Source organism: Podarcis raffonei, chromosome 11 (genome assembly GCF_027172205.1).
Source record: "Podarcis raffonei isolate rPodRaf1 chromosome 11, rPodRaf1.pri, whole genome shotgun sequence".
Classification (NCBI taxonomy): Eukaryota; Metazoa; Chordata; class Lepidosauria; order Squamata; family Lacertidae; genus Podarcis; species Podarcis raffonei.
Window position 1 is genome coordinate 15029695 of NC_070612.1, and position 20226 is coordinate 15049920.

Consider the following 20226-nt stretch of genomic DNA (forward strand, 5'->3'; position numbering starts at 1 on the left):
TGTGTGTGTGTGTGTGTGTGTGTGTGTGTGTGTACACACACACACACAAACACAAACACACAAAAGTGTTTTGTAAATGACTAAACACAGATTCTGATAGTGGGATGCTGTTTATGCAAGAGCAAAGAATAAATACCCACTGGATTATTCGTAGCACAGTCAAATCGATTTTAGAATCAATGAGACTAAATAGGTTTAAAGTCAGGCTACATCAGCATAACTCACTTGTGAATTGGACTTCTTAGACCAATAATACATGCCACAGAAATAATCTAATCCTTTTAACCCTGCGTGCATGCATTGACACTTGGGGATTTGAACTCTTAACACAGCCAGTGAGATATATTTGCACTGAAACTAAAGTTCAGTGCACAGAGTTGACATTTTGGTGACACAGATTCTGATTGCTAGGTGTGTTTTGTTTTTGTGTTTTGTTTTTTAAAGTGTTCATGGGTGACTAGAAGGCCAAGCCCAACATTATATAGTAAATCAGACATTGCACAGAAAACTTGTATCTATTTCAGTGTTGATGCTTAAAAATGCAAATAGCTGTGAGAGGCTGCAGACATTTCTGGAAGATACTTGTATTTTTTCTTTGTGGATGGAAATGCAGTGTTTGAATTTTGCACTTCTGCAAAATCTGCTTGAAAGAGGCAAAATTGGGACGAGTGCACACCATAAGCAGTAGTCCCACTTTCAAATTACATTCCATGAAGAAATAACTACCTGCCACTTAAACTCCTGTTTAAGGGATGCGTGTGGCGCTGTGGGTAAAACGTCAGTGCCTAGGACTTGCCGATGGTATGGTTGGCGGTTCGAATCCCCGTGGCGGGGTGAGCTCCCGTCCTTCGGTCCCAGCTCCTGCCCGCCTAGCAGTTCGAAAGCACTCTTAAGTGCAAGTAGATAAATAGGGACCACTTTATAGCTGGAAGGTAAACGGCGTTTCCGTGTGCTGCGATGGTGCTGGCTCGCCAGAGCAGCTTCGTCACGCTGGCCACGTGACCCGGAAGTGTCTCCGGACAGCGCTGGCCCCCGGCCTCCTAAGTGAGATCGGCGCACAACCCTAGAGTCGGACACGACTGGCCCGTACGGGCAGGGGTACCTTTACCTTTACTCCATGTTTGAAATTAGCCAGGCGCTAGGCGCATTTTGCACCTGGCTATTGGCCACTTGCAACCAGGTGGAGATGCCTGGGCGCTAGGATGCTGCATGACGTATCTACCATCTGGAGGTGCAAGCCTGGGGATCATTGGATCTTGACTGTTTTCATATACATCCTGTGGAATTCTATCAGTTATAGTTTATCTGCACAACCAGAATGAATTTCAGAAACCAAATTGCTTTTTTTCTGTGGAGGCTGAGCAGGAGCAGTGAACAAGATTATAGTTAATTGTTGTCACTTTTCTCAACTCCCCCCCCCCACTGCCTTGCTCACATTGTGAAGAATATTCTTACGTTATGACTGGTCTGTGTCACCCTTAAGAAAAAGAGGTAGGAATAGACCGATATATATCTGGACTGTCGCTGGATAAACTGTCTTTTCTTCTTTAAGTTCTCAAAGCTCTTACCTAGCTCATGGTTGTCATCTGAACTAGCCAGATGTTCAAAATTAATCAGTCAGTCCATCATTTGAAAAATAAGACTTTGGAGCTGTCTTGCCCCAAAATGGCAACAAGACTTTCCATCTTGGTGTCTGTAACCTTGGTTTAAGGAGCCATTTGGAGCCTAGCTTTATATATATGAGTTTCTAGCACTGCTCTCAAACATAGACAGCATCTTAAAAAGCAGAGACATCACCTTGCCAACGAAGGTCCGTATAGTTAAAGCTATGGTTTTCCCAGTAGTGATGTATGGAAGTGAGAGCTGGACCATCAAGAAGGCTGATCGCTGAAGAATTGATGCTTTTGAATTATGGTGCTGGAGGAGACTCTTGAGAGTCCCATGGACTGCAAGAAGATCAAACTGATCCATTCTGAAGGAAATCAGCCCTGAGTGCTCCCTGGAAGGACAGATCCTGAAGCTGTGGCTCCAGTACTTTGGCCACCTCATGAGAAGAGAAGCCTCCCTGGAAAAGACCCTGATGTTGGGAAAGATGGAGGGCACAAGGAGAAGGGGACGACAGAGGATGAGATGGTGGGGCAGTGTTCTCAAAGCTACTAACTTGAGTCTGACCAAACTGCGGGAGGCAGTGGAAGACAGGAGTGCCTGGCGTGCTCTGGTCCATGGGGTCACGAAGAGTCGGACACAACTAAATGACTAAACAACAACAACACTGCTCTTGACCTAATTTCAAAAGTTACCTGCGAGTGATCAGCTCAGATTTCTGGCAAGACTGATCCGCCCCCTCAACTGGCAGGCTAGTTGACAGAAAGACCAGAGGGTAGGGAGTTGGCCCCACCCACCAATATCTACAGCTCCTTCCGCTGACAGTATGCAACCCCCTATAATAAGGGAATTTGGCCCTCAACAGAAAAGTGATTTCTTTGTTTCATACTCTTGCAAAGGGATGCCAATTGAATGTTGGAAATGCCCCCAGCTTTGGCCTGCAATAGCCATGGGAGTCTATCCCATTTGCTGCATGTTGTGATTTGTTTTTGCATTTTGGAAGCCTCCCTGTGAATTTAAATTTGGCTTCTTGCCTATCGGAGGAAGATTTAGCAATAGGCATGTCTTTGTAGTGTTCCTAGGAAATCCCCAGAGCTAAAGGCAAAAGTGTGGCTCCATTTTTGGGATTTCAACATAACCGCTTCTGTCTCCGTGCACAAACTGGTTCAGCAGAGTTCACCCTGTCTCAGATGGAGCATCTGGTGCGCAAACGCTTCAAGGAGCCTGGGATTGCCACACATATTCTGCTTTCTCCCTCTTTGTTATGATGTATGCTCATGCCATAGTTACCATGGGAGCCAGTGAGCTGGTGGGAGGGGGGGAGAATAAAAGCCTTTTCTTAATTGCTAAATGTTGCAGCTTTCCATGTGCGTTAGCTGACATCTCTGGTAATTGGATTTCACAGATATTGTCTCTCTCTCTCTCTCTCTCTCTCTCTCTTTCCACCCCACATTCTGCTGTGGCTTTCTGTGTTTTGACTAATACTCTACTGCAGCATTGCCTAGCATCCAGAAAGAGGCACGTTTTTGATTCCGTTCCCTCCTGCCTGGTTCTGTTATTGCTGCTAATGTGCAAGGCTTTGTGAGTTTCCAGAAAGGACTGAGCAAGATTCAGTTTACAAGCCCCACCAACAGAAGGCTTCACAAGGTCTTCTGCTAGTGCAACGAGGCTTCTCCCCTAGTGCGCCCCCCCAAAAAAATAGGTTTGGGGTGTGTGTCAGGAGAATCACCGGGACAGTGCAATGGGGGGCAGAGAGGGCAGATCATTCCATCAGGCAAGCAGAGACACTTGCGCTGAAGAAATCACCTGCTTAGCACTATGCTGAATTCCTCCCACCGTGTTTTGTGGTTCTGCCTCCAGCACACAGCTGTTGCCTCTTAATAATACAAAACTCTGAGAGTTTCATGCCTTGAAGAAAAATCCCACCAGGCTCTTAAGGACCATTGCGTTTAGATGCCCACTAGAACAGCCTTCCTCTGTTGCATGGGGAACATACACCTTATCTTTGTAAGCTGAGGAAAACTTGGTGTGGAGGAAGACCCGTTGTAAGCATTCATGTTTCTCTCCATTCCTTAAACCCCTGGTTAATTGGTTTCCAGACCCGAAGTGCTGGTTTTGACCCATACGTAAAGCCTAAAGCAGCTCAGGACTGCAATTCCCCAAGGACCACCTCTTTCCATATGAACCTACTCGGACCCTGAGATCATCTTCTGAGGCCCTCCTTTGTGTGCCTCCTCCTCAAGAAGTCCAAAAGGTGGAAACATGAGAACAGGACCTTCTCTGCAGTGGCTCCCCGTCTGTGGAATGCTCTCCCCAGGAAAGCTTGCCTGGCGCCTTCATTATACACCTTTAGGCGCCAGGCAGAAACGTTCCTTTTTAAACCAGGCCTTTGGTTGATTTTATTGGCATCCCATGCCCTTTTAAAATGTGGCTTTATTTTTTTTGGGGGGGGGGGTTATTGCGTTGTTGTGTTTTATTTTGATTATGTATTTTGTGATTATATATTTTGATTTTGTTCTCTGAACCGCCCTGAGACCTCCGGGTGTAAGGCTGTATAGAAATTCAATCAATCAATCACTGTTTTCAGTTCCCACTGGAACAGGAGCTAAACCCGTGCCACTGACGCTGGTGACCCCAGCCCTTGTGAGAAGCACAAGGATGCTTCTCACAGAATCATAAAGTTGGAAGGGGCCACGTGGATGAAGCCTCTGCAATGCAGGAATCTCTTGCCCAATGCAGGGCTCGAACCCACAACCCTGAGATTAAGAGTCTCGTGCTCTACTGACTGAGCTATCGGCAGTCATCCAGGGAAAGGCCGTAGCTCAGTGGTAGAGCAACCGCCTTGGATATAGAAGGGCTCAGGTTCAATCCCTGGTATCTGCAGGTAGTAGGGATGGGAATGTTTCCTGTTTGAAACTCAAGATAGCCACCGCCAGTTACTGTAGACAGCACTGAACTCAATGATTCTGTGTTCTATATTAGGTGCAGGGAACCCTTGGCCCTCCAGCTGTTGCTGAACTACAACTCCCATAAGCCCCAGCAAGCGTGGCCATGGGCGATGGGAGTTGTAGTTCAACACCATCTGGAAGACCAAAAGTTCCCTTCACCTGTTCTATAGCTTCAGTCTTGCCTCTGATTTCACTGAGTGGATTTAGGCAGGTCTTATTCTCTCGATGTCGCAAACAAAACACACACCCCTTTCCAACGTGAGGGAAATAATTCTCTACCTTTCAGAGTCACCGTGAGGATTGTGACGGGGTTAATTGTTTTATTTATTATGTTTTGAGGGTGGCGCACACGGTCCACCCCTTTCCAATTGTATCCTTGCAGCAACCCTGAGAGGCAAGTTAGGCTGAGAGAGAGAGAGAGAGAGAGAGAGAGAGAGAGAGAGAGAGAGAGAGTGATTGCCACACCAGAGTATGATTTGAACCCAGTCAAGTCCTGGTCCGGCGCTCCAACCACTGCACCACACTGCCTCCTGGCACATAAAGCACTTTAAGCACACAAGAGGAGCTCTTTAAATGCCAAGCGCTTTTGCTTTCTCCCTTTTCTGTCTTCCGTTTCTGAAGGAGGCAGGGAATTGGTAGGGAATTTGTTTGAAAAATCAGTACTGTACCTTGGAACGGTGGTGGAAAGCAGCCTAGGTGGAGTCTTGTGTGTGTGTGTGTGTGTGTGTGTGTGTGTGTGATTCAAAGCTCCCTTGTCATACAGACAAGGTTTGCTGTCTTCCCTGTGAGTCATCATTATAGCTCGCAGCTCCCTGAATTCCAGCTTAGCAGCGTGAGAGCAAGATTTCTAAGAGGGGGGTGGTGGCGGTGGAGAGGTGTGCCTTCGCTTTCCAGAACCTAAAGGGCGAAAGAGGGATAAATACATATGCAGAAGGAAGTTGCTTTGGAAGAGGAAGTGCAGATTCAGTGCTCCAGAATCCAAATTTTATCCTTGTCGCCTGTCTGCAGTGTGTGAAGAGGAAGGTAAGGACAAAAGAAACCCTTGTGATCTCTTTCCTCCTGTTAGAGAATTTGTCTTTGGGTTTTTTTTTTTCTTTTCATGCGATTGCCTCCACCTTTGCCGTGACAGGCCCGTTGCTAAGATTCTGCTGCCGAATCAGATGTGTGCCTCCCCCCCCCCATTTGCACCACAGTGCTTTTCTTATTTTGATCTGTACTCGAAACGTAATACGAATAAATATATATAAATGTAGTCAGGCCTTACGACAGCTGTAGAAGCCAGGGAATGGGGGCGGGCCGTCTCTGTGTTGCATCTGAGGCTTCCAGATTTATTTATTTTTAAGGGAGTTACCACAACACAGAGATGTTAGGTACTGGCTGTCAATTTATTCTTTCATTTCCCCTTGGGGGGGGGGAAATCTTGTGTAAGAATTTAATCCCTGGGAAGCACAGTGTTGGGTGTAGGTAGAAGCACCTCACTCCCATGACGTCATTTTAAGCACCTGCTAATCCTAAATTAGGGTTATTCTGATGTTGCCGCTTTCCACTGGCAGGCCCTATCCTTTATTAGACCCCTGCCTTTATTTTATTTTTTAGTGTTGTTTAATTTAAACAGCTCCACATAATATTGCGAGTGGCATTGCATCGTTCTTCTCTTGGTTTCCCCCTGAAATCTACTACCTGCCAGTGTCATTGGATGACATTGGATTCCATTAATGCGATTTATTTTTTTATAAGGTTTTTATTTTCCCTCTCCTCTTCACCCTCCACCCTTGTGGCCTCTAAACTAGGAAGGCTTTAAAAGGAAGTTTCGATCCTCTGATCATTCCTAATTGACCTTATCTACCTTTTCCAGGTTGTCTGTAATATCCCTGCACACAGTATTCTGGCTGCATCTGTGGCTTTAGATCTCTTTTAAATGTCCTTAAGGTGCTTGCTTTGTTTTCTTTCCCTCGTAGTCGAGAACATTGGATTTAACCGTGTTTACTCAAAGTCATAACGCGCCATCAAATCTAATGCGCACCTCAATTTTCAGAACCTTGAAACCCCCAAAAACTATTTGCTGGGGTGTGTAAATGTGCCATCAAATCTAATGTGCACCTTAATTTTCGCAGCATAATTGAGCCAAAAAAGCTGCACATTAGATTTGAGTAAATAGAGTGCCTTTCATTTGTGTTTTCAGACCCAGAAACCTCCCCCCTAAATAATTCACAAATGACTCAAAATTTTGGTTTTGGTTTTTGGCAGAATTTAGGCCACAATTTTATTGATTACAGAAAGTGACTGGTTGCATAGGCTCTGGTTCGTCTACCTACCTGCCATGCAGGTAGCGCTGACCCAGGGTTCCAGCATAGGTCAGCCAAGGGTGAACACCTGGATAAGCGGAAAGCCAGGAACGGGCTAACTCCACCACCCAAATGTCCCCCTGGACTCAGGCACGGGCACAACCTCCTCACAGGGGTTGACCAAACCATCGAGTCCCTGGATTCTTTTAATTGAATACCCTTCACATAGGGATGGCGAGAGCGTTCTCCCATCCCTATCACCTGAACCAGAGCCTATCCGCGACCTTACAAGTTGTGACGATTTGCTACGCGGCAGGCGAAACCCACATGGCAACAGCCAATCAGCCAAGTGAGGAAAATTCCTGCCGTACCCCTGTCCCAACGACAGACAACACACGACGGCATAGCAAGGTCAAGAGCATAACCCTAAAAGTAGGGAGAGGTGGGCGGGTGTGCCGAAGGCATGCGCCAAAAGAGGAAGCTCTGGGTTACGTGCATGGGCATAAATAGGTCCCTCAAACCATTTGGACTGCGTCCCATTGGCCAGATTGTACCCAGCTTCGAGGGACCTACCAATCAGGTGTTGTGGCTGACCCACCCACAACACAGGGTGTCGGTTTTACAGGTCTCACCGCAATACATGCCCTCTTTAAGGGAGGACCCAATTTACTTACTTGCTTGCTTACTGTGGCAGCTTGCCTGACATTGTCACTGAGCTTCCTACTATTGCCCCAAGGTCTCTCTGCTAGATATTGCAGATCCTAGTTTAGACTCCACCACTAAAATGAAGGTAGGTTTTTGGCCTAGCTGCCTAATACCATTCTTCTAGTTTATACGAGTCCAGGAACATTTGTAGCCTTTCCTGTAGTGAGTGCTTAAAGCAGACTTAAGATGTAGTCCTAATTTGGGACCTTGTGAAGTGTTTTCTGCACTTGGAAGCCAGTATGGATTACCTGCGGTATGCCAATACTGATGAGGGTATATAAGCATATATACTGCAGTATATGATCTATCTATCTAGTATAGAAAACCCTGAACAGCTTAGAACCAGTTTTTACTTGTGCCATCTCCTTACTCCAGGTGCCCACTCGACCAATTCAATCTGCTGAGCTGGCACTCTTCCATTTGCCACGGAATACTTGTTTCACACTTGGAGGAAACTGATATTTTAGTGGGGCAGCGGCTGCACTCTGGAACTCCCTGCCACTTGACACCAGGCAGGCACCTTCACTGTGCTCTTTCTGGCGCCTGCTTAAAACACTCTTGTTTAGGCAAGCCTGCCCAGACGTGCAGAAGTTACATGTGTTTTATCTCTTTTTAGCTATAGTTGATTTTAATTCTTCTTTCGGGTTGCTTATATTGGATTGCTGTGAACCGTCCTGAGATATTATGATGAGGGCTGGTGTGTGTGTGTGTGTGTGTGTGTGTGTGTGTGTGTGTACATATATATTGTTTTTTATTGATAATAATTTTTTATATTGTTGCAAACACTTTGTTTTTGTTTTTTTTAAAATCAAAAGGTTTCTAAATTGCATAAATTTGTTTGAAAAATAAGTATCTGCACACTTTAAAAAAATTGTTAAATAATTTTTACTAATTTTCAATTAACAAAATCCAGTATGTGCCATATTATATTAATACCAAATAGCAGCACCAATTCAAATACAAATAAATTACATAGCCAATTATAAATTTTTGTGTGGCTTCCCATGTGCTTCCCAAGGTCTGCTTCCCTTTAATTCTGCCTCCAGACTGTTGCTCAAACCAAATACAACCCATTCTTGATAAAATCCCTTATACCACAGCTACAATGATTAACTTCAATTCACGTTTATACATATAGTGATTTGTAGATTCGCAAATTAAGTTCTCCTTTCTTCTTCCTGTGTAAGGTTTCAATCAATGGTTCTTTTATTCCTTTTTCAAATGTTATTTCCATATTAATTATTCCTGATCTCCTTGTTGACTCGGAGTTACTCACTTAAAAATGTTCAGAAGCCATTCCCCAATAATAGAACCATAGAACAATAGAATTGTAGAGTTTGAAGGGACCCTGAAGGTCCTCTAGTCCAACCCCCGGCAATGCAGGAATATTTTGCCCAACGTGGGGCTTGAACCCACAACGCTGAGATTAAGAGTCTCATGCTCTACTGACAAGATGTTTTGTATTTCCTCCCGCAAAATGCTGATCGACAACAAATTATGCACAGTCGCAGAAATGGGCAAAACCGCATCTACCGTCATTCAAGTTGAATAACTGGTTGTTGGCACCTGTCTGTCTCGGGAGACAATGTCAGACTTTTGGAAGGTTGCAACGCCTGCCGTGGCTGTAAAGAGCGATATGGGAGAGAGATGTTTTGCTGCAGCCGGGGCAGATGAAGGAGTCTGGTTGTAATGCTGCGAATGAAATAAAATTAAATAACTATGTTTAAGCTATATTTGGAAATTAGGGGCAAAATTGTGTTGGAGATGAAAATGTGTGATTTGGATGGTCAAAAAAATCAAGGTACTGGGCTGTATTCAGCTTCCCTGTTCTACTAGTGCAAGCCAGCACAAGTATTCCCACTGGTGTAGTGCGGTCTCCCCCCGTTTTCCTCCAGCTCCTTTTGTAGCTCCACTCCAGAGGATCAGGAAAGCCCCCCAGAACAAGCGCACGGTGGGAAGATTGTTGGATAAACAGAGATGCTTGCATTGAGTGAACAACAACAACTCTGGCGCTGTGTTGAATTCCTCCCACTTACCTTACTGTGATGTGCGAACCAGTGTGTATGGTTTGTTTCTTATTGCATTTAGGGACGCGGGTGGTGCTGTGGTCTAAACCTCTGAACCTCTTGGGCTTGCTGATCGGAAGGTTGGCAGTTTGAATCCCCACAACGGGGTGAGCTCCCGTTGCTCTTTCCCAGCTCCTGCCAACCTAGCAGTTCGAAAGCACGCCAGTGAAAGTAGATAAATAGGTACCGCTGTGGCAGGAAGGTAAACGGCGTTTCCGTGTGCTCAGGTTTCTGTCACAGTGTCCCGTTGCCTCAGAAGTGGTTTAGTCATGCTGGCCACATGACCCGGAAAGCTGTCTGTGGACAAACGCTGGCTCCCTCAGCCTGAAAGCGAGATGAGCGCCGCAACCCCATACAGTGGTACCTCTAGTTACGTACTTAATTCGTTCCGGAGGTCTGTTCTTAACTTGAAACTGTTCTTAACCTGAAGCACCACTTTAGCTAATGGGGCCTCCTGTTGCTGCTGGAGCACGATTTCTGTTCTCATCCTGAAGCAAAGTTCTTAACCTGAGGTATTATTTCTGGGTTAGCGGAGTCTGTAACCTGAAGCGTATGTAACCCAAGGTACCACTGTATATTCCACCTTTCCTCCAGGGAGGAAAGTCGCCTTTGACTGGACTTAACTGTCCAGGGGTCCTTTACCTTTACCTTACTGCATTTATATTCCACCTTTCCTCCAGGGAGTTGAAGGTGATGCATGTGGTTTTGCCCCTCCTCGTTTCATCCTCACAACAAACCCTATGCGGTAGCTTATTCCAAGAGACAGTGACTGGCCCCAGGACACCAGTCTGTTTGATGGCTACATGAGGGATTTGAATCCTGGTTTCACAGGTCCTAGTCCCCACACTCTTAACTATTGTACAGTACACCTTTCAGGTTTGTAGCTTGCTGCTCTCGGCTTGAAGAAGGGGATGCCCACATGTTCGTCGTTTCTGGGGTAACCATGATATGCAGACAGGACCTGGGTCTTAAAACCATGGAGAGACCTGGTCTGAACAAAGACATTGGATTCTTATCTCATTATACATGACAAAGCCATTTTTCACCTTCTCACCCCTTGCTTTTTCCTGTAAGACCTATTGCAGTCGTTAAGAGTCGTCAACAGGCTCATCACAGCTATCTGCCAATCACCCATTCCCACCACCCTTCTGAGCAATACCCCTCCCCACCTTCTCACTATATAGAAGGATCTGGCAACTTCTGTTTCAGTGTATCTGAAGAAGTGTGCATGCACACGAAAGCTCATACCAAGAACTAACTTAGTTGGTCTTTAAGGTGCTACTGGAAGGGGAAAAAATTTTTGTTTTGACTATGGCAGACCAACACGGCTACCTATCTGTAACAGGACCTGGGTGGGTGGGTTTGCTTTTTCCTCTTGCTTAGCAGCACACTTCCATTTGTCAAACCGCAGTTTACAGTGATGTCCGGACCAACAAACTGTGACCTGAATAGCTCCTTCCAAGCCAGTATTGCAGTTCAGGATTGTTCTGGTTTGGACCTTGCTGCGGATGGGTTTGACAAACAAGGAAGTGTCCTATCAAGGAGGATGAAACTGCCAGCGGTATCTTATTCATGATCCTTCAAAGTATGTATTGGAAGTTGGGAGATGCCTCCATGTAGCCATTATTTCTCAGAATGGGGTGGGCCTAGAGGAAGATGGCATACCAAGACAGTGTGTGTATGTCCACGCAAGTACTTACGGTTTCACATGTTAAAAGAGTTACACCCAGGATTTAGCAAATAATAGTGTCATCACTATGCTGTTGGTAGTGATGGTTGGTTGGTTGGTTGGTTGGTTGGTTGCAAATATGGTTTATAAATGTATTGAATACATAAACAGAAAATGTGGAATTAAGAATCCCAGATTGTTGCAGGGCCAGTTAGTGTAGATTGAAAGTGAAATAGGAGGGAAATGTGAAGGTGTTGGGTGCAAGTGTCAGGTGGAACTTGGTTAGTTTTTGGATCAGCGTGTGGTCATATAAAAATAAACTTATCATGAAGTCATTCTGCACAACATGAGAACCAGACTTTTTGTGATGAAGCATTTATCTTTTGGCATTTCCTCTCGTTAAGTACAATTTTCCTGGTCTGCCTTTGCACGGGATCTGTTTTTAGATGTTCAGTTGCTTATATGTATGGTGCCTTGGTTTCCTTTTCAGAGGAAAAGTGGAATATACATTAAAATAACAACAACAGATATATTATCATCATTCACAACTTACGGTTTTATTTATATTATGAGCTTTTTAGGTCAATTTTATTTTTAACCTCTGGCTGTTATTGATAATATTAATGTCTATGCAAAGATGTTTAAGGTGCATACAAATTACGTTAAATAAATGAAACATGTAGTTTGGCAAGTACTGCCCTCAGTTAGTCCAAAGGTCACATCTTGGTGAACTAGATAAGTCCTGGATTTGTTTCATCACTGCTTGACTCATATCAGGGTCATGCAGGTGGGACAGCCCCAGAGGTAGTCTCCAGGAAAAATGCCAGGGTGAGGCATTGCAAGATATAATCTGTAGGCAACCAAGCCAGAATCAAGACTCCAGGCTGCAGTCAACTGAGGCTCATTCCATTTCTCCTGGCTCAACAGAAAAGGAAGAGGTCTACTGGTAATTATACATATTTACTGTGTTCATGATCCTCCTTTCAGTGTAGGCACTCAGTAGGAATTGCATCTTAAGAATAGGTTACAGCCTAAGGGCCACAATAAGAAAGGAGGAGGGAATGGGCTGGGGAGTGATAGGTGCAAATTTGAGTTTGCTGCCTCTGGTGTTGCCAAACTGTGGTCAAAGATCCCTAGTGGTCTGTGAGCTTTATTTGGGTGGTTGCAGAGGAAAGATGGTGCCTCCATCATATTAAATATCCATATTGATTTCTTATTGTATTTTTATGGCTTCTTGTGTTCCTCGTATTGCTTGTTAGTACATGTTTGAATTCTATATATAAGAAGCAAAAGCCGCAATAAAAATACAATTCATCATGAAACAGCAGGCATAATAACAACAAACAACAACAACAAATTTATATACCTCCCTGCATCTGAGGATGACAGTGTGGTTCACATGATAAACATACAGGATAAAAGCACAAAATAAATAGAAACAAAACAAAACAACCCCTCCCTCCCACAAACACATTTAAAAGGCTGTGGAATGTTAATCAGTCAAAGGCCTGATTGAAGAGGGATGTTTTCGCCTGGCGCTTAAAGATATATAATGTTTGAAGTAACGTTTGTTAAAAAAAAAAAAAACCCCAGAAGCTTTTCTTTTGGGAATTATAGGGACAGAACTATCTAAACTGTATAGAAACTTATTACTACAGTGGCAAGAATGTTACTTGCCCAAAAAATGTTACTTGCCCCCAAATGGAAAGAAGCAGAAGTCCCAGCAAAGGAAGACTGGATACAAAAATTTATGGATTGTGCAGAAATGGCGAAACTTAACGGAAGTACAGTGGTACCTCGGGTTACATATGCTTCAGGTTACATACCCTTCAGGTTACAGACTCCGCTAGCCCAGAAATAATACCTTGGGTTAAGAACTTTGCTTCAGGATGAGAACAGAAATCGCACGGCAGCCACAGGAGGCCCCATTAGCTAAAGTGGTGCTTCAGGTTAAGAACAGACCTCCGGAACGAATTAAGTACATAACCAGAGGTACCACTGTATAAGAAATCAAGATAACCAATTTTTAGAATAAAAGAATGGGAATGGTTTATTGACTACAGTATTTACAGATAAATTATAAACAGATTAAAAACATTGGCAGGATTATTCTAATAACCTGCAGTTTCGTAAGAGTATATATTTAAAGAAGATGAATAAGGAACCGCAGAAAAAGGGGGAAGGAAGTCAAGTTTTGAAATGTCAAAATGATTGCAAAATTAGTGAAATGTATAAACTTGAATAGTATAAATAAAACAATTCAAAAAGAAGAAGGATACATAATGAAAACACCAGATGAAGCTCCCTGGTGGTTGTTCAAGACCCTTGGGTGATTTTCAGGTGGTCTTCAGGGAAGAAAGTATGGGAACCACTTGCATAATAAAGGCACATACTGAACAGATGGGACATCCTGTGATGGAAGGAGATCTGAGAAGAGAGGAGTCTCATGGGAGATGGTCCCAGACAAGCTGATAGAGAGGGTTTCACTATGTCATCTTCCCCAGTGATGGAACCAGGTGGAGTAAGATCCCAGGTGGGTCAGGCAGAGACATGTGGAGCAGGGGCAAGCAAGACGTCAGAAGCAGAGTCCAAGATTTAGGGAGAAAACAAAGACCTGGACCACGTGAGAGGCTGTATTGCCAGATGCAGAGCTACCTTGGAAATCCCACTGCCTAGGCCCCCTTGTGCAATTTTTGCTTTGTTTTATTTATGCAACAAAATTTAAATAACAGCTGTTTGCAAAAATAAATAAATTAAAATCGTAAAATATACCTTATTAATCCCAATAAACGTTGAAGTTAGGAAATGTTTAAAAATTCAGAATGTAATTGAAATCAGCAGTTAAAATAAAATTTCAGATTAAAACACAAATATGGGTAGGTTTGCAGCAACAAATATTTAAAAAACCAACAACAACAGGTGCTAAAAACTGTTTAGCAAAGATGTTTGCCTGAGGTCAATAGACAGGGAATGCTCTAGTCTAGGGGCTGCTGAGCTAAAAGATCTATTTCTGATAAGTGCAGAATGAATATTGTGTTTCAGTCAGGGTCATCAACAGACAGGTAGAAGGCATGGGGAAGGTATGTTTGTTAAAGCAATTTAGTGTCCACCTAATTTCATTCACTCTTCAAGTGTGCTGCTTTTACTATTAAAACACAATTGGCTGGTTTCAGTATGTTCTTCTCAGAAGTAGCCCCCTTCAGATAAATCAGGTTTTCTGCCTACTGAGGAAAAAAAATTGCAATGTTGATGTCCACCACTTCCTTGATAGTCTGTTTCCCACGCAAAGACTGCTAATCTGCTTCTCACCATTATGTTGTTACTGACTAATATACAGTCACCATCTTGGCCCTTGGCATCCGAGATGCTTGTGTTTTTAGGACACGCCCTGTTCCTGAGAATGGGATTTGTTTCGACTGTTTCAATAATTGAATTTGAAATTGTTGTAACCTGCTCTGGTACCTGTTGGTGAAGAAGGGTGGACAACAGATTTAGTAGCAGTGGCAGTAGTAATAATAATCGTAGCAAAAACATAAAATACAAAACAAACTAATAAATACGACTATAAAATAAGTAATCACTTTACAGTTTCAGCAAGGTAAAATACCTAGAGTGTAATTCATCCCAATGTTGTTGTTTTTATATCAAAGTTGGCAAAATGGTGTGTGTATATGTGTGTGTGTGTGTATTTCTCGTGGGAGTTGTGAAATTGCACATACAGTGGTACCTTGGGTTACATACGCTTCAGGTTACAGACTCCACTAACCCAGAAATAGTGCTTCAGGTTAAGGACTTTGCTTCAGGATAAGAACAGAAATCGGGCTCCAGCGGCAGCAGAAGGCCCCGTTAGCTAAAGTGGTGCTTCAGGTTAAGAACAGTTTCAAGTTAAGAACAGACCTCCGGAACGAATTAAGTACTTAACCCGAGGTACCACTGTAGTTGCTTGCTGTTGTATTTTTGTATCTTGATTTTCCTTGGGTCTATGAAAAGCTAAAGGAATCTAAAGGTACATCTTGGAGCATGGGTAGGTAAACTAAGGCCCGGGGGCCGGATCTGGCTCAATTGCCTTCTAAATCCGGCCCACGGACGGTCCGGGAATCAGTGTGTTTTTACATGAGTAGAATGTCTGCTTTTATTTAAAATGCATCTCTGGGTTATTTGTGGGGCATAGGAATTCGTTCATTCCCCCCCCCAAAAAAAAATATAGTCCAAGCCCCCACAAGGTCTGAGGGACAGTGGACTGGACCCCTGCTGAAAAACTTAGCTGATTCTTGTTGGAGTAAGAGAGGCAGCACCTTTTGCTCTCTGCAGGCTCTCCTTTTTAAAAAATAAAAATAAAATAAAGATAGCCACTGAGATTGCCAGATGGTTCAGATATTTGTTTGACTGGTTGCTCCGTAGCACACTGATGTGGTGATGAATGAATTTGCTTAAAGCAGGCATAGGCAAACTCCAGCCCTCCAGATGTTTGAGGCTACAATTCCCACCATCCTTGACCACTGGTCCTGTTAGCAAGAGATGATGGGAATTGTAGTCCCAAACATCTGGAGGGCCAAAGTTTGTCTATGCCTGGCCTAAAGTATCAACCCTTGTGAGGGCATGTCACGGTACGGTTCACAGGGTATCAAAGTCCTGGCTGGAGACGTCGGGACCAGGGGCAAGATGGCGGGGTGGAAGCAGGAATGGGAGTCCAGGAGTCAGGAAGCCAAGAGTCTGAGGGTCAGAGAGCCGGGAGTCAAGAAGTCAAGGGTCCGAGGATCAAGAAGCAAGGAGTCATGAAGTCAAACGCAGCAAGGCAGGAAGTGTGTTGCTGTGGCAAAGAGCCGAAGGGAAATGCTGACCTTCTATCCCTTCCCAGCTCTTGCCACCAGGTGCTGTGAGTTACCAATTGGCCTCACCTGTGCAGCTGCTCCTTGCCTCTTCAGAACAAACTTAGGAAGGCCCCAGTCCTGCAAAGTCCTACTGGTCACAGGGCCTGGCTCCTGCATGCACTCCTGACAGGGCAGAGTCCTTGTCAGATGGCAGTTATGGTTATGTCTCGGGTCAAAGTTCTGGCTCTTGGAAACAACTTTATGTAAGTGCTAACTATTTTAGAGAGAGAAGAGGTAGACCAGTTCATGCTTCCGTTGAGAAATGGTTGTACTAATCTGACCTGTAAGATTTGCATGTATTAATGGTGGAATGTAGGACGCTCTCACCATTGAGGCAGAGTCTTAGGCAACAGGCGCAACTAAGTATTGGAAAAAAACACCTCCAGGTGATGGTGTACACGTTTGTGTAATCCGACACAAACTGCATTTGCTGTGCTGTGTTCGTTGTGGGGAGAGAAACATATTTCAAGTATCTTCTCTTTTCTAGGACTTTTGAGTCCTCCATTTCTCCAGGCAACATGGTCTGCTTTGTTTAGATATTAGGACATAGACTCACCTTCTCCACTCGCTGAGTTTCAACTTGTGTAGGTGGCAGTGGGATTGTTCCACATCTAACGTCTGCATGTTCAGCAGAAGGTTCTGTGTGCTTGCAGCTGCATGTGGGCAGTCCCTTTGGCATGGCAAATCTTGAGCTCCTTCTCATGCGGTGGAACCAGTTCATAAAGCTGTATGTCCCTCTTTTAAGACGGTTGATTTAAACAGGTGGAAGATATAATGGGGGACGTGGGTGGCGCCGTGGGTTAAACCACAGAGCCTAGGACTTGCTGAGCAAAAGGTCGGTGGTTCGAATCCCCACGACAGGGTGAGCTCCCGTTGCTCGGTCCCTGCTCCTGCCAACCTAGCAGTTCGAAAGCACATCAAAGTGCAAGTAGATAAATAGGTACCACTCCTGCAGGAAGGTAAACGGCGTTTCCGTGCGCTGCTCTGGTTCGCCAGAAGCGGCTTAGTCATGTTGGCCACATGACCCAGAAGCTGTACGCCGGCTCCCTCGGCCAATAAAGCGAGATGAGCTCCGCAACCCCAGAGTCGGTCATGACTAGACCTAATGGTCAGGGGTACCTTTACCTTTACCTTTACCTTTACGATATAATGGTGGTGATGAATCGTGTGTGTGTGTGTGTGTGTGTGTGTGTGTATATGTGTGTGTGTGTGTACTTTAAATGGGATTGTTTTAGTATGCATGTTAATGCTTGTGCAATTAGCTTTTAAATTTAGAAACCACATAGAAACTAATTTAAATTATATAACTTAATTGTATATAAATTGATTTAATACTACTAATAGTAGACAGTTGTCGGGGACTGGCTGGACAAAGAGGAGTGGTGGCAGGCACCCAGTGTTCAAAATTAGTCGGCCGCATTTTGCACCTGGCTGTTGGCCATGCACAACCAAGTGATGGCGCTCGACACCTCCACCATCTGGAGGTTCATGCCTGAGGATCCTTGGATCTTATTTACTGTTTGGACAAAATATGCAACGTTTGCATTTTCTCTGTGTGGTAATGGGAGAATATATATATATATATATTAAGGAAGAATGCTGTGTCTCGCTAGAGAGTTGGAATTTTGTTTATGCTTATATTTGGGCTTATGCGAATTTTATTTATTTTACTTGTATGTGTATTCAGGTAGGTGGTTCCATTGGTTTGTTAAATGCTTGCTTTGTGATCCCCTGATGACTAAATACAAACAATTCCGGATCTATATGACTGTGAAGGAAGTAAAAACAGAATTACTGTTAACCGTGAATGATTAATTAAATGGTTGTGGTAGACAGGATATGTTCTGCCTCTTCCCACACAAAACTAATAATTTCACCGATCGTTTAATATTCCCCAAATGTTCAATTTCCAATACATATTTAGTTGCTAGTGTATCTGTTTAAAGTGATATGAGACTGTGATACTAAAGGGATGGGCATTTGGGGGAAAATGTTCTCTCCCCACACCCACCCCCTTTTCCAAGTTATTCATGTAAGACTTTCCCTCTATATTAGATGTGGCAATATAGCATGTGCAGAAAAATTCCTCTGTTATGTGGACAGAGGGCCAGTCCTACCATTAGGCAGATTGAGGCAACTGCCTCAGGCGGCAGATGCCCAAGGGCAGCAGTAACAGCCTCTGGCTTTTCCTCCTGAGCTCTCCATCATTCCCCTTCTGGGACCCCTATCCCGGCCTGCTGCCTTGGGCACAATGGAAGATGCTATCGTACCACCAATGCTGATGTACAATTTTGACTGCCAGACCAGTTTACACCTGTATGTGGAATTGAGAAGAGCCACCATCTTATCATTTGACTCAGGCAGCAAAATGTCTTGGGACTCAGGCGGCAGAATGAGATTTTTTAATTCTCTTGCGTATACTTTCTTATCTTAACCATTAAAAGATTTATATAATTTTGACATTTGTGAGTATTGAGAACAATTATTGGGGAGAAAAATTATCTTCATTTGAAATTAACAACCTGAATTAACTTGCTAGCAGTTTAAAATTTTTCCATTACTACTGTGATTTTACACAGTAATTTGAGCTTCTTGTGTGCATGTCAGCCTTTTTTTCACAACATCGTTTAGATTTGTTAATTGTTCACTTTGTTCAAAAGATGAGCTTGCTTCGTCTTTTTTTAGGCCCCCCCCCCCCATTTTTTCTCTTTCAAATGAATGTGGAAAATAACTATTGTAGAACAACCTGCCATATGGCGGATCGCCACTTTCTGTGTTTTAACTGTGTTAAGTGTAACCACTAGAGGGTAGCTGACCATTTCAGTTACATTAATTCACAAGTTTTCCCCCCTCTTTGGAACCAAGCAACAGGTGGTCCGTCTGTTTAGGAGAAAATGCAAATGCTTGGGGAGACCTTCTGTTGTGTTGATGTTGTTCAAACGCTTGCAGATTTGTTAGTGCCGATGAATTTAAATTTATAGCATCACAACTCCACATAATGTTTGCTCAGAAGCAAGCCCTACTTGTTCAGTGGGTATTATTCCTTAGTGAGCATGTGTAAGATTGTAGTGTAGAACAACAATTAATGAATGAAATGACACTAATGAATGGAAAAGAATTCTCATTCATTGGAAACACTTAACATTTATGTAGTTCATTTCAGGTATCTGCATTATTCCAGCCCACTAAGCCAAATTGCAGCATCCTATAGCAGCTGATGCAAACATATTTCAATAATGAGGGATGCAGGTGGCTCTGTGGTCTAAACCACTGAGCCTCTTGGGCTTGCCAATCAGAAGATCGGTGGTTCGATCCCTGCGACGGAGTGAGCTCCCATTGCTCTGTCCCAGCTCCTGCCAACCTAGCAGTTCGAAAGCATGCCAGTGCAAGTAGATAAATAGGTATCGCTGCAGCGGGAAGGTAAACGGCGTTTCCGTGCGCTCTGGTTTCCGTCACGGTGTTCTGTTGCGCCAGAAGCAGTTTAATCATGCTGGCCACATGACCCAGAAGGCTGTCTGTGGACAAACTCTGGCTCCCTTGGCCTGAAAGCTAGATGAGCACCGCAACCGCAAAGTCGCCTTTGGCTGGACATAACCGTCCAGGGGTCCTTTACCTTCTACCTTTTTTATTTCAATAACGGCTTATTTACAAATGGTTGGCTATCATTAGTTAGCATAAAGTGTGTGTGTATGTGTGTGTTAAATTTTAAATAAAACTGAATGAAATTTCTTTCATCATGTGTTCTTTTTGGAGATTCGGAACATTAACGGCAAGTTCTTCTTTTGCAGTGACCCGTATGTGAAACTTTCATTGTATGTAGCAGATGAAAACCGAGAACTTGCCCTGGTGCAGACAAAAACTATTAAAAAGGTAAGTGGTGATAATATATCCTTAACTGTTGGACAGTGTTTGAAATTAGCCAGGCGCATTTTGCACCTGGTTGTCGGCTACTTGTGGCCAAGTGAAGACACCTGGGTACCAGGATGACGCCTGACGTCTCCACCACCTGGGGGTGCATGCCTGGGGATCCTTGGATCGTGATTGTTTTCCCACACTAATACCATACCCTGTAGAATT

The 20226-nt window shown here is 43.9% G+C and overlaps 1 protein-coding gene across 4 annotated transcripts in view; it reads left to right on the forward strand.

The window, feature by feature from the left end:
• NEDD4L (NEDD4 like E3 ubiquitin protein ligase) overlaps positions 1 to 20226 on the forward strand; it is a 249610-nt gene that overhangs the window by 100624 nt on the left and 128760 nt on the right. For all 4 annotated transcript variants that reach the window (XM_053408611.1, XM_053408612.1, XM_053408614.1 and 1 more), the window contains exon 3: positions 19938 to 20019. In XM_053408611.1, the coding sequence (XP_053264586.1) occupies positions 19938 to 20019 (82 nt within the window). The remainder of the gene's footprint in view (positions 1 to 19937; positions 20020 to 20226) is intronic.